Below are 13,635 nucleotides of genomic sequence, written 5' to 3' on the forward strand. Positions count from 1 at the left end.
ATCTTGAAAAATGGACATCAGATAAGACAACAATAGGCTGTTTTATATTGTTTTTTTCTAAATAGAGGTCAAACATTTGATAGTCACTTAAAAGTGTATTGTGATTTTCACTGCCACTGTCATTTGTGGAGATAAAGAGATTTGGAGTTTGTTTAACTGCTACTTTGGAGCCATGGGGGCATTAATCCCTTTTTCCTTGACTATTTGGCAAGTTGCTTTATCTCCTCCAAAAGAAACAAAAGGATGTTTAGTTACGCATTCCCTATTTTCTTATATCATCTTTTGATAACTTTTTCCTCTCCCAGCATAAAAGCATAAAATAAACTATTTGGAGTACCATCAACTCCATAGTTTACAAAAGGTGAGGGGGGAGGAGAGGGTTCATCATGATTGTAAAACCTAGTGGTATCATTATCTCCCGCCATACACCTTTTTCTACTTGGTTTGCATTAATGAAAATATTACTTTTTATAAGTTTTTCAGCTCATTAAGATGGTTAGGCGCCATTTCTTTTGTGCAGTTATAGGCACAATTTATAAATACAGTTTCCAGACTCTTTTTTGTGATGTACTTTTGATATTTTGCATCTAAGTGCTTTCAAAAAGATTTGCTAAACTTCTTTGTTTGGAGTGCTCATTGAGCATTTGGTGATAGCTTAGTGATCTGGCTTCCACAAAGGTTTCTACATGCTTGCTTTCTTACTCCCAAAACATTTAAAACATTCTAAAAACTAAATACCTTAAGTTTAGTTTTCTTAATGCAATAATCATAAAAAACAAAGGTTTTATTCGTTTTAACTTGAACAGTTTATAAGATAATAGTTTTATTTCTCAATCATGTTTATTACCTGTTCTTTTATTTTAAAAAAAGGCTAGCGATTTTCTCATCTTTGGTAAAAATTGAACAATATTCCTTCTTCTTTCAAATTTTGATGACACAATGTTGTTTGTTAACTGTTCTTAGATCAGTTATACTAGTGGAAACTTTTCTGAATTAATTGCGGCCCAACCATCTTTATTGCTGATTCGACACCACTCAACTCCTTCCTTTAACTGCTTATTTTTCATCTCTATGACATCTGTTTGAACATTGCATCTTGATTTGTTATTTGGTTTAACTCTAAGATTAAGTCCAAAGGAGTATTGAAACACACTTTCTTACTCGCATTTTACTTTAGTAAACACACTTTTGTTTTCAAAGCAAACAAAGAAAACTGACTAAAGTCTGTTTTGAAGGAGGTTTGATAGTGGAACTTTACAGAAGTATACTTTAGGCAAAATATTCATTTAATAACGTCAAGAAGAAATTGAATAAAAATATCTTTTAATTTTTTTTTAATTAAGCTTCATTGACATAGCATTCTGAGGTTCATTAACCTAGCATTTTGTAGTGGAATATATATTTAAAAAAAGGGTAAGTGAACCAAACATTTAAAAATATACTCAGCAGGGAAAATAATGCTTTTATGAAGAAATTTATGATTTTCTAACCGAAATTGGAAGCATTACAACCTATTATTTAACCAGATATTTTGAGGTCCGTATTGAAAAAAGTATATCCTAAATATTTACCTAAATACATATGAAAATTGTACCACCCCCCAGCCCCCCCCCCCCCCCCCCCACAAAAAAAATTAGGCTTTTTGGCATTCTAACAGGAATATTTTGTCAATTCTTAAAAATAAAACTAAGTGGCTGCCTAAATATTTTGTCTTAACTAGGATCTTAAAAAACACCTAGCATTCTGAGATCCTTTTACCTGTTGTACTTCATGACTAGGGATGTACTGGATTTACTTCCAGCTTCTGGCTGGAATTAAAAAAAAAAATTTTTAATTTTTTCTTTGTGACATGTGACACAGGCTCATAAAGAAAATACATTAGCATGCATTACCTCAGTAAACTGAGGTAATGTATGCTAATGTATTTGCAGTACTACTATTTCTGCAAATAAAATTACATTTGTATTTTTTACCCAGGTTTACTTATAGTTCTTCATTGCTCTGTAGGGTAATGATTTTTTAATTTATTTACAGTCTGCGTCACATGTCATTAATAAAAAGTTAAAAATTTTTTAATTCTAGCCGGAAGCGAATTGATCTAAAAGAAAAAAAATCTGGCCGGAATTCTGGTACATCCCTATTCATGTCTGAACTTTATTTAGGAAGTTTGATAACATCCAAGTAATTCAATGTTGAATTTTTTTAAAAAATATTGAAACAATTTTTATAAATATTAAAAAAATTTAAACTGAATACTTAATATTATAAAATGCAACTAAAATAATTACTTATGTTACATAAAATAAAGTTTTAGGTTGTACAAACAGCATAAAATAAAAATATACAATGCATAATTGATCATTTAAATTTACTTAAAAATAATTCATATATTGCAATGACTTTGCAAAAAAAAATATTTTTTTTTAAGAATCCTATTATGAAAAAAAAGACAAACACTTAATTGGTAGTTTTAAATTTATCTATAAATCATTCATTCATTTATGCAACAAAAACTTGCAAGGCACCAGCAAAAATCTGAGTCAAGTTTGTCAATTAAATAGATGTAGTTAAGAAGATGCAGATGTAAACACAGGTTTACATTTACGTCAGTTTAATAGATTAAGAAAGGGTGATGAAGAAGCTAGTCAACAGAATTATTCTGTTTACCTATAAAGTTTTTGCCTAGGAGATTTTCTACAAGACAGTACCTGGATGCAGTTAACCTCTGCATAAGATAAGTATTTTTGTCGAAACACCATCTCTAACTTTTACTCAACCAAAAGGCTAAATTTAGGGGAATTTCAAGTCAGTTTAATTCTCTTATGTTGACAAAGGCAAACTTTAAAAGGCAGCAGGACTGGAGGAGGTAGTAGCGTGTTACATGATACCAGTAGCTGGGTAATTGTGATGATCCATCTGACCTGATCTGAAGTAGTTAAAAGAAGTTACTTTTGTAAGCAGTACTTTAAAACATTGAGTGTGATATTTTGGAAGCCCCAGATGTTCAGAGAGAATGCAAACATACACAACTTTAAATACAAGTAACAATGAACAACACCATGAATGAGTGAACACCATGCCAGAGGTTAAAATAGAACATAAACATACATATAAAGTATATTTGGTGAGCTTACACAGTAGCTAAGACAACTTCAACCATTTTACAGTCAAATAGATACCACTATAGACAAGAGATGTTAGATAGTATTGATGACAGAAAGTATACTTCTAGCCTTTTCTTAGCGAATTCTATAAGACAGCAACATAGAACAGGTTGCATTGGATTACATATTACAGTAGCAGAGTTATCATGATTATCATTCGTCCGACCTGAGTCATTTTTTTAAATTTTTTTTTATCTTAAATAAATTTTGTAATGTTTTAAGTTGTTTTTGTTGGATTCCTTTCTCAAAAATATGTAAGTGTATATATTTTCAGCTTTTCATTACACACAGGAAAAAGTTGCAAAGCTATTTCTTAAAATGGGATTTTTTTGTTAAGGCAGACTTTATTATAAATTTAAAATTACATGGAGTAGAAGATTATACTAAACATCGAAAGCGATTCTGTAGTTTAATTAACTACATTATGTGTAATGTGCATCTAAAATGCTCAAATAGGCTAAGATTTTCTCAATTTTAGCCTTTTGCCCTATTTATGACTCATAGCACTTTGTGCAGATTTAAAAAAAGCTTTTTTTTATTTTTTTATGACAAATACTCTTGATTAAAAATGGGTTTTGTGTGATATGACATAAAACTTGACTAATTTTTTAAACTAAATTTTTAAATGATTTGCTAAATAAGTTATATTGCTGTTATTAATATCAACATTAGTATTTTTCAGAATGCTAAATAACTTTTTATTAGTTTCTTTATAATTTTATAATTTTTTATAATATTTTATTTTTTTAGATGTTAATTTGCCATATTTAATTACACACAAGTATGCAACAGGTATGATAAAAGTTATTTTTTTTACTGACATGCTATAAATTGTTTTTAATTACTGATATGTTATTATTTTGTTATATTAACTATTGGTATGTTAGTAAAATAGTAACACTATAATATTTGGAATAGTTTATTTATTTATAAACTTTCTTACGCATTTGGGACGATTCTTATATTGATTTTTTTATTATTGATGCCTCCCTGTTTATGAGGTTAAGTTTTACATTGCTTGAAAGTAACTTTTTCCACCTGACAAAAAATTTGATTCCCACATAAAGCATTAAAAAAAAAGCACATACAGCTATGATAATTACATTACTTGAGTGGTATAAACACCACTCACTGTTCACATCAACACCATCTCACTGAGTTACACTTTCTATAATTTAATGCCACATGTGACATGTGTTGTGCAATGCCACATGTGTCATGTGCTTTAAATTTTTTTTGTCAGGACTAAAAAAAAAACTGAGATTATGAAAACATGTTTATAAAATTACACATCTAATTAAGGATAGTTATTTTACTTTTTTTTCTTCAATATTTTTTTATTAGGGGTTTTATGCTTACTATGGATTTTAACTAATAGAACATTCTCTCTTTTTTAAAACTTGTAATTTATCAAATGAATCACTTTAGACAGCATCATTACATTAATTTTTAAAAATTGTTTTAGAAATTTTTCTAAAGAAAGAAGAGAAAGGAATTGCATTTATAGTAAAAATCTTTTGTATTAAATTTGCTCTTCATAAGGATAACGTGTTGGCCTATATCAAAGAAGCAATAAGAAAAGCTGTTTTACGCTATATAAATGGAACAAGATATATTAAAAAGAATTTCAACATTTGCTAAATACGGCCCACAGAATGTGATAAAATTTGCAAGCGAAGGCCCAAACAAAAACAAACTTTCTAGATAAACAAAAGAGTAGATTTAAACAATTTTGAAATAAGGTTCAAAGGACTGGTTTGGCCTATTTAAAAACTATATATTATTTCAGCTGAAACTTAAGAAACTCATCACCAGTTTCTGTTTGAAGATACTGTTGTCAAAAAAAAAATATCATGCATGTCTATTTTTCTTTCATGCATGAAAAAACAAAAACCTTTTCTTTCAATAAAATTAAACAAAAAAACTGTAAAAGAAAAAGAACTAGTTTTAGTTTGCACCACAACGGCACAAACCACTGGTTTGCTGATTTATATTGCTACTCAGTTATTGTAAGTTTCACAGTTTGTTGGCTGAAATTTAATAACTACTGGTATGAACAGTATTTTCAATTGGATAATTCAATTCAAAGTAATTAGTATCAAAGTAATTAGTATTTAGTATCTGCCACAGATGATGGTGCAAGAATTTATTTTGGTGTACACTGTTACCCTGATAGTTAGAACAAGTATGTAATTGTTTACTAAAAATATGTTGCATAAATTATCGAATATATATACTTATGTGTGTGTGTGTGTGTGTGTGTGTGTGTGTGTGTGTGTGTGTGTGTGTGTGTGTGTAATACAAGCTATAGCGGGGATGGGGAGTTTTAGCTTTTACTCGGGCCTACAATTCCCTAAACTGGTTTAAACCAGTTACTTATTTATCTTGTGCTTAAATAAAAAATTAAAAAGTTTTCTTGATACATAAAGTTCATTTCAATGATTTTTTTGGACTGCTGTTTATAAACTTCAGCAGGCACAAACTTTTTCCAGCTTGTACACATGGTTATTTCTATCATGGCTTATATATAAATAAAATTAAATTTTTTAAAATATGAAATAAATGTTTATATTTAAAGACAAATTACTATTTATTAAATTGACTATTGAAATTACTGGATGTTAAAATAACAATAATTGTATTTTAAAGGACGTTCTTTTATATATATATATATATATATATATATATATATATATATATATATATATATATATATATATATATATTTATATATATATATATATTTATTTATATATATATATATATAATATATAATATATATATATATTTATATATAAATATAATTTTTAAAGAATAACTAAATTAAAAACATTAACATATTTAGCTTTTTTTTACCAAACAATTTTATAATTTGTTTAATTTTAATTTTATAATTAAGGTAATCACACAGTTCTTCTTCCAGTTTTTGTTCAGATGATATTGGTAGGCCAAGAATGTGTGTTTAAAAATCAAAACATCTTTCTTTCAAGTCTTGCCATTCATTCCCAAACATGAAGCTCAAAAGTTTTTTGACATCTTTTTTTTCTCTGCAGTGATGAAATGGTATAAAGGCACCTTCTCAAGTGTTAAGTTTTTCAAATATCTGTTATTAACATTTCATTTAGTTAGTGAAAGAAACTTTTCAGCATCTGATTCAAAAAAAAAATTTTGCATTGCTCTAACTTTGATCGAGTTTTGGTTATCTTTCTTTTTCTTGATAGTATAGATTTGTTTTACATCACTTATCATGGGAGATCCTTATAGTATTTCTGCAGTGATTTTGTGTCTTTTAAATCCCAGCCACATTTTCTCACTTCACCTACTTCTGAGTAATTGTCATAGTATTCATCTTTGGATAAAATAAATTGACATTTTCTTGACTTTTTTCCACCCTACCAAAAATTCTATCTGCCTGTAAAAAACTATGACTGTGATCAGGAGAATAAAACTGTACCTTGTTTATACTTGTTGAGTTATGAATCTGAAGAAAATGTGTTGCTGTTCTCAACACAATATTGTTTTTGTTTTGAGAAACACATCCATCTCAAAAAATGGGTAGTAACTTCTTAAAAATCGGTATTCTGTAAAAAATGCAGTAGGGCTGATGATACCTCCTGACTGCTTTTACCTGCTTGTTCTTCTGTCCAAGTATAGATTAATGGCTTAGTACAGCTAAGATCAATAACACATAAATTATGAATGTTTATTTGTCTTGAATAAAATGCCTCTTGAATGAAAGCTTTTGGCAAGGGCAGGATTTGCTGCTTATCAAAACAAAAACTTAAAGCAGTTGGTACATCTGCTTTCCAAAGTGTATAAAACACATTAGCTTATTTCTTGTGAATCCCTTTTTTGAGTGATATATTATTACGTTTACTGGAGCCTTTTAAAGAGATTTTTATTTGTATTTTCAACAAAGTGAAGAAACTGCACACATCAGAAGCTGGAGACTTAAAACCTATATTAAATTTATTCACAAAAATTCTTCTGAACGTTGCAAAATGGACCTTCTTATTGTTTATACAGGTTTTATTGTATGGAGTGTTTAATTTTTGATTCTAAGATCACATCACAAATAAATTCTACCTGATTTATTCCTATTATAATGGCTTTCCATACCCTGCAGTTGACTTATGAATGCTCTCACAGAACCTTTCTTTTCAATAGACTTATGGCTTGCTCTGTCCAACACTTGTTTTCTGGTTAATATTTTGCAATCTTGTATGACCTATTTTCATTACACTGAGGAATAGTTTTTTACAAACATGCAAGCATGGTAACTGGTGAAATTTTAAAAAATATTTTACTTTGAAATTCCTGTGAACCTCCTTTCTTTTGTTTGTGGGCTGTGGGTCTTTGCCTTCTTTTGATAACAGTTGAAACTTCTAACATATTGACAATCATGTTATCTTGTCTCTGTTTATTTGCCTCTTTATAAAAATTATCACTTATATTCTTAGCAAATGATGGTGTTATTTTATAACATGAAAAACGACTGTTTGATGAATTGTGGTTGCAAGGTTCATAGATGTTTGAGCCTGGGGGACCAGATTTTTTTATTTTTTTTATATTTAGCTCTTTTTCCACTTGTTACTTTTCTTTTCCTGGTTCCCAAATTTGCATCACCCACAAGAACTATATCTTTCTCATGGTCCGACATCACTAATTATTTTTTCAATTAAATATTACAAAATCACCACAACAACAAAGTTATCTAACACCACTACAATGCAGTAGACAGCAGTACAGCTGACAACAAAAACAGTTTTTTGAATGAAATGCATTCAAATTTTGAGCTGATAACCTCAAAATTTGAACGCATTTCATTCAAAAAGTGATTTGATTCACAAAAAAATGGCCGCAATAAAATTGTTTTCATTGGTTAGACGGACAAATATTTTTTTGAATGAATTTAGTTTGGGACAAAACAGAGTTTGCATTTTACCTCGATTTTATTTTATTTAGATACATTGAAGAAAACATGTTATGAATGAAAATCTCTGCGTTATATTATGAAGTTTATAAAAGCAAAACTATTTCATAGATTATTTTTTTAATTTTTGTGACAAAACACTATTTGCATGTTTGCTCCTTATGTCTTATTTTCATTGTGCTTTACAAATTTATGATACTTTTCATAGTCATATCCAATTTCTGTTGCCTTTGTGACTATTCCAACAATATCTTTTGTGACTATTCCAACAATATCTTTTGTGACTACTCCAACAATATCTTTTGTGACTATTCCAACAATATCTTTGTGTTTGCCTTGATTATTCCAACAATATCTTTTCATATTCTGACTATGACTAGGATATTTTGAAATGTCATTAGCTTTCAAAATATTTATATTTGAAAAGACATTTAGTAAAGGTGGTGAACCTGTCATTTCGAAGGGAATATAGTTCTATTAATTAAAACTTCTCTGGATCAACAAAAATATTTTTCTATTTATCTTCTCCGATATTCGGTTTCATAAGCACCTTAAACTATTTTTGCAAAAAAATATATAAATTTTTTTTACAAAAAAAGTTTAAGGTGTTTATGAAACTGAATATTGGAGAAGATAAATAAAAAACACATAATTATTATACATATATATATATATAATATTTGAAACACAAAATACTGATTTACCAGTAGCAGTTTTTGCACTTAGTTTTGACTTTAGTGGATCTCAATATCTGTTTGATAGACTTTGAATCGCCATTTACATATGGATTTTTTAATTTAATATTTAACCCTTTACACAGTCCATAGACATTCATTTGCTTTTTATCAAATTATAGGCTGAAATTTTTGTGGAAATATTTAAAGTAAAACATATATTTAACAGGGTGATCTGAATATTTTTGTTTGTATAATATTAGTATTAGTATTAGTATTAAGAATTGCTGTAACTGGTGTGAGCCAGTGAGTGTGGCATTAACGCACTATGACAGCCGATTTGCTTGATTGCTGCTCATCCAGCAATAAAGACCTGCTTTAAAACTGTTAACTGATTGTGCTTTAACCAACTCGCTTGGCAAACTATTCTACAAATTAGCCGATCTATTAAATAAAAAGTTTTCACGACAGGCTTGCTTAGTGATTTCTTTGACATATTTAAAGCTGTGACCTCTCGTTTGAGTTTGTTGAACACTAATTTTTTTGATTGTTTCCAAATCGTTAAAACTGTTGAAGAATTTAAAAAGTTGAATCATATCTCCTCGTTGCCTCCTTTTTGTCAAGGTAGTCAAGTCAAGAGCTTTTAGACGATACTCATAGTTGATTATTTTAAGTGATGGTATTAATCGAGTTGCACGATGTTGGACTCTTTCTAATAACTTAATTTCTCCCTTTCGAATAGGTGACCAAATTTGTACTGCAAACTCTAACAGTGGCCGCACAAAAGAAACATAAAGTATTCTCAGCAGTCTAATATCTAAGCAAACGAAGCATTTTCTAATCCGACCCAACATTATATCTGCATAAATATCACATCTAAATAATAAGATGAGGTGTCTGTATTATAGTAATACACATATTTAACAAGAAATGACTTAATATGCTCACTTTAATTAATGTATCACCAAGTAATGCATCATGACTTACTTCTGTGATCTATGGGCTATTTTTTTTAAGAAAATGTCTAACTTGCTTAAAAGAGACTCCAAGCTTACTGCAAAAAGCTTTTTTCTCACTATTTTTCAAAAACTGTTTAACTTAATGTGATAATTAAAGATAAAATTCTTTTTTTTTAGGTTCTTCAGACCTAGAATGTTTTTTTTTGTATTTCCTCCTTTTCAATTAATAACTACAAGTATGTGTCTAGGGTATTTTGAATTTCATCTGTAAATAAGGCAAACATAGTTAGTAATATAATAAAAAGACAAACATAGGCAGTAATATAATAATTAGGAATCGTCCATAAAGTATGTTCGCTCAGATAGGGCAGAGGGAGTCTGCAAATGGCGTATATGAGTTATGGGGGCAGATGGTCAATTATAAAATTAACTAAAAATAAAAAATATATATAATAAAATGTTGGGTAGGTAGATTAAAAGCGTAGGTACTTTTAGGAAGGTGGAGGGTACTCAAAAAAGCGTATATCAAAATGTGGGGGAGGGGAGATCAAAATAAAAGCGTACATACTTTATGGATGACCACTTATGTTATTAATTGGAGATAATGATATAGCACCAATTTTAATTATTATATGTGGCAAAACAAATAATGTAAATAAACAAAATAATGAAAATAAAATCTAACCTGCAAAAAGTTCCCGTATTTCTTAGTCCAATATCATTCCCTTAGTGGTTTTTATGTGCTCCATCAATTTTAACTTTTTTTATGTGAGTATGTTTATAACTCTCACTATTAGTTACACCTGAAACACTTTTTCTATATTTTCTGCTAGTCCTCAATTCTCCATATTTTTAACTATTAAAGTGATGTCACATCTGACATTTTGTTTCGTGCATAAAAGAGGCATAAGTCCAGGACTTGTGCCATTCTCAAACAGGCTTTAATTTTTATTTGGCTTAAAAGTTAACTTGTGGTTTATGAAAATGCATCTTCTTAGAAGGAGTTATGTAAAGCACCAATAAATAAAGTTAAAATTTGAAGAAGTGTGGCTTGTGTCCTTTTCGAAATGACATGCTAAATTGACTTCTTTAATATTCCAATATACCAACTCACAGTTATCTTTGACTACATGATTAAGTGTTGTGGGAAGTTAAAATGTCTATTGTGTTTGTTATTATTTCTGGACTTGAGTAGATTTTGTATGGTGCAGTTTTAACTTTTTTTTCTTTCATTATTTATTATTGCTAATAAAATATTCTCAATGTTGGCAAAACATGTGTCACATTTTAAAACTTGCTCCATTACCTTGTATTTTATATCAACAATTGCATTTCTTATTAATTGAGCCAGAGACCATAAATTGTGAGCACCATCTATTGCCAAATAATGTGATTCGATATGGAACTATCCTGGCGCATAGCATTGTATAATAATTGTAACCAAGTTGACAAGTTCTTTTGTCTAGATTACTGTAGAAATATATAAGCATAGAACATGCTTTGCTTTTGTGAGCCACTGAGAATGAAAAGTATTTCCAGGAAAATTGTTTTATTTTATATTTTATTTAACATTTTTATTTCATATTTTGTTTAACATCTTATTATTTATTTATTTTTTATTTTATATTTTTTATTATATATTTATTTTTCTATTATTATATAATATTTATTTAATATTTTATATTTTATTAAATATATTTTATTTAAAACTTCTCCTGATTGAATAGATGAACAGGTACTAAAAATATATTTTTGATCTGAGCTTAATGTACTGAGGATGTTGTCAGGAAGTAAATAAAAAGCACCATTTTTTTTTTCCAAAAGGAATATTACTGCTAAATTAGTTAAATTATCTGTTATTTTTTTACCAATATCTCCATTAAATAATGCTGGAGCAGAGATTTTTCCATCAATTAACTCGAACATATTTAAACAGAAGTTCATTTAGATGAAGTTGACAAATGAGCCACTGGATTGGTCTATCAAGTTTTGTTTCTATTATTTTTATCGCTCTTCCAAATGTGTTTATATGTACTATAGTAATTCACTTAAGATAGCATTTAAAGTACCAATGCTACTAGTAATGCAATCATCTCTTTGTCAACATTTTTATGCGTATTTAACTGCTGTTGTTTTGGTACTTTTTTTTTTGTGTGTGTGTGTTTAAGTTTTAAAGTAAATACATTTAAAAATGTGTTGATCATTAAATAAAAAGTAGATGTGTAGGGATGATTAAACAGTTCAAGTTGTTATTGGTGTTACTTTTGTCCAACATTTGCATCCTATTCTTTCATTGGTATTTTAAAAGTGCAAACGCATTTCTTTTTTTCTTTTTCTGTATCATATCAATTACATATATATCAAACATGTTGTACATACATATGTCAAACATGCTGTCAAAAGCTTTCAATTTGGCATAAGCTTTGTCATTTCTTTCAAGTCTTGATATTTTATTTAAGTTAAATGCTTTTTCCAATAATCTACATACTTTTGCAAATATTCCCTCTGTTTCACTTGTTGGAAAACTGAATTTGTGCCATATATTTTCAATTTCTGCAGCAACTAGTTGGTAACACTCAAGAGCAAAATTTGACCCTTTGTCTTTAGCTTTCTCTTTTTTGCTTACATGAAAGCAATATATTACAACATCTTACAATATTTTACAACTTTTTGTAGGTATCATTGCAGTTGGAAATTTAGAAACTTGCCCAAATGTTAGCTTTTGTTATTACTGCAAGTATGAAACGATGAGTTCATTTTATTAATTATATACTATTTTTAGTTACTAAGAAATAAAATATATACATTTATATTATAATATATGGGTCAAATCATTATATTTCAACCAATGGCTTGTGGGGTACCATCTCTGATTTTCCTGATTTTTACATATCATTATCTAAATGATGTAAATAGGTTAAATGTGCAATTTCAGAGTTCCAAGTGCAACGGTTTAGAAATTATAGCCTTACAAACACTCTCAGGTAGCCCCCCTCGGTTCCTCGAATGGTAAAAATAGACAACTTTAAGGCCTTATAACTTTTTTTTAACTTTCAGCAAGTGGCTCATTTTTTCTAGAACTATTTTCTAGATATTTCTGTCTTAAAATTTGTGATTTTCATTAGCTTGTATCATGTTAGAAAAAAACTGCAGCCTCCTAAACTTTGGAAAAATTCTGAAAAATGCTAAATAAAGGCAAAATGAAGTTAACCGTAGTATTTTTCTATTCATCAGCAAGTCCTTACATGTTAGTTTTCTAATTAGCTACAATGGTCTACAACAAATTGGCAAAATATAAGCAGCTTGTTACATTTTAGAAATCAGTTTTATCTAAAAATATCCGCTTTACTAAAAAGTCCCATTTTCAGCCATTTGGGGATGGCTCGTAAATTTTTCTAACACTTTGTATTGATCTGATATTAACAGCAAATAAGGCCATTAGATCTAACTATATAAAAATGTAAACATCACAAACTTGTCATGTTCACAACAAAAATGGCAGCATTTTTTATTAACCCTATTTTTCAATTATCAGGGCTGAATAGTGTTATTGGAAACCAGTGCCCCTCCAACCTGCTTTCTGGCCCATGTGAGGGATGTAGCCTATCATAAGTCATTTCTTAAAAAAAAAGAGATATGGTTGGTTACTTTCTCCCTGATCTGGACTTTATACCGGATAGGAGCACAACTAAAGGGGTAATAACTATATAGAGCCTGCATTATTTTTAAAAGGTGACACTCAAAAAAAAATTTAGTTAATCATAAAATTGCGATTTATCCTTTATTATGATGATTTTTTTATAGTTGATTGAATTGCTAATAATTCAAGGCAATAGTAGGACAGTGGGTTCATACATTACTAACAATATGAAGTATAACAAGACTAATCAAGCCATTACAATATT

The 13,635-nt window shown here is 28.9% G+C and overlaps 1 protein-coding gene across 1 annotated transcript in view; it reads left to right on the top strand.

The window, feature by feature from the left end:
• The window catches only part of LOC136072021 (GPI transamidase component PIG-T-like), a 69,255-nt gene that overhangs the window by 41,341 nt on the left and 14,279 nt on the right, over positions 1 to 13,635 (top strand). The window contains exon 9 of the mRNA XM_065819905.1: positions 3,915 to 3,956. Coding sequence (XP_065675977.1) covers positions 3,915 to 3,956 — 42 coding nt within the window. The remainder of the gene's footprint in view (positions 1 to 3,914; positions 3,957 to 13,635) is intronic.

The sequence above is a fragment of the Hydra vulgaris genome, chromosome 15 (assembly GCF_038396675.1).
Source record: "Hydra vulgaris chromosome 15, alternate assembly HydraT2T_AEP".
NCBI classification, from domain to species: Eukaryota; Metazoa; Cnidaria; class Hydrozoa; order Anthoathecata; family Hydridae; genus Hydra; species Hydra vulgaris.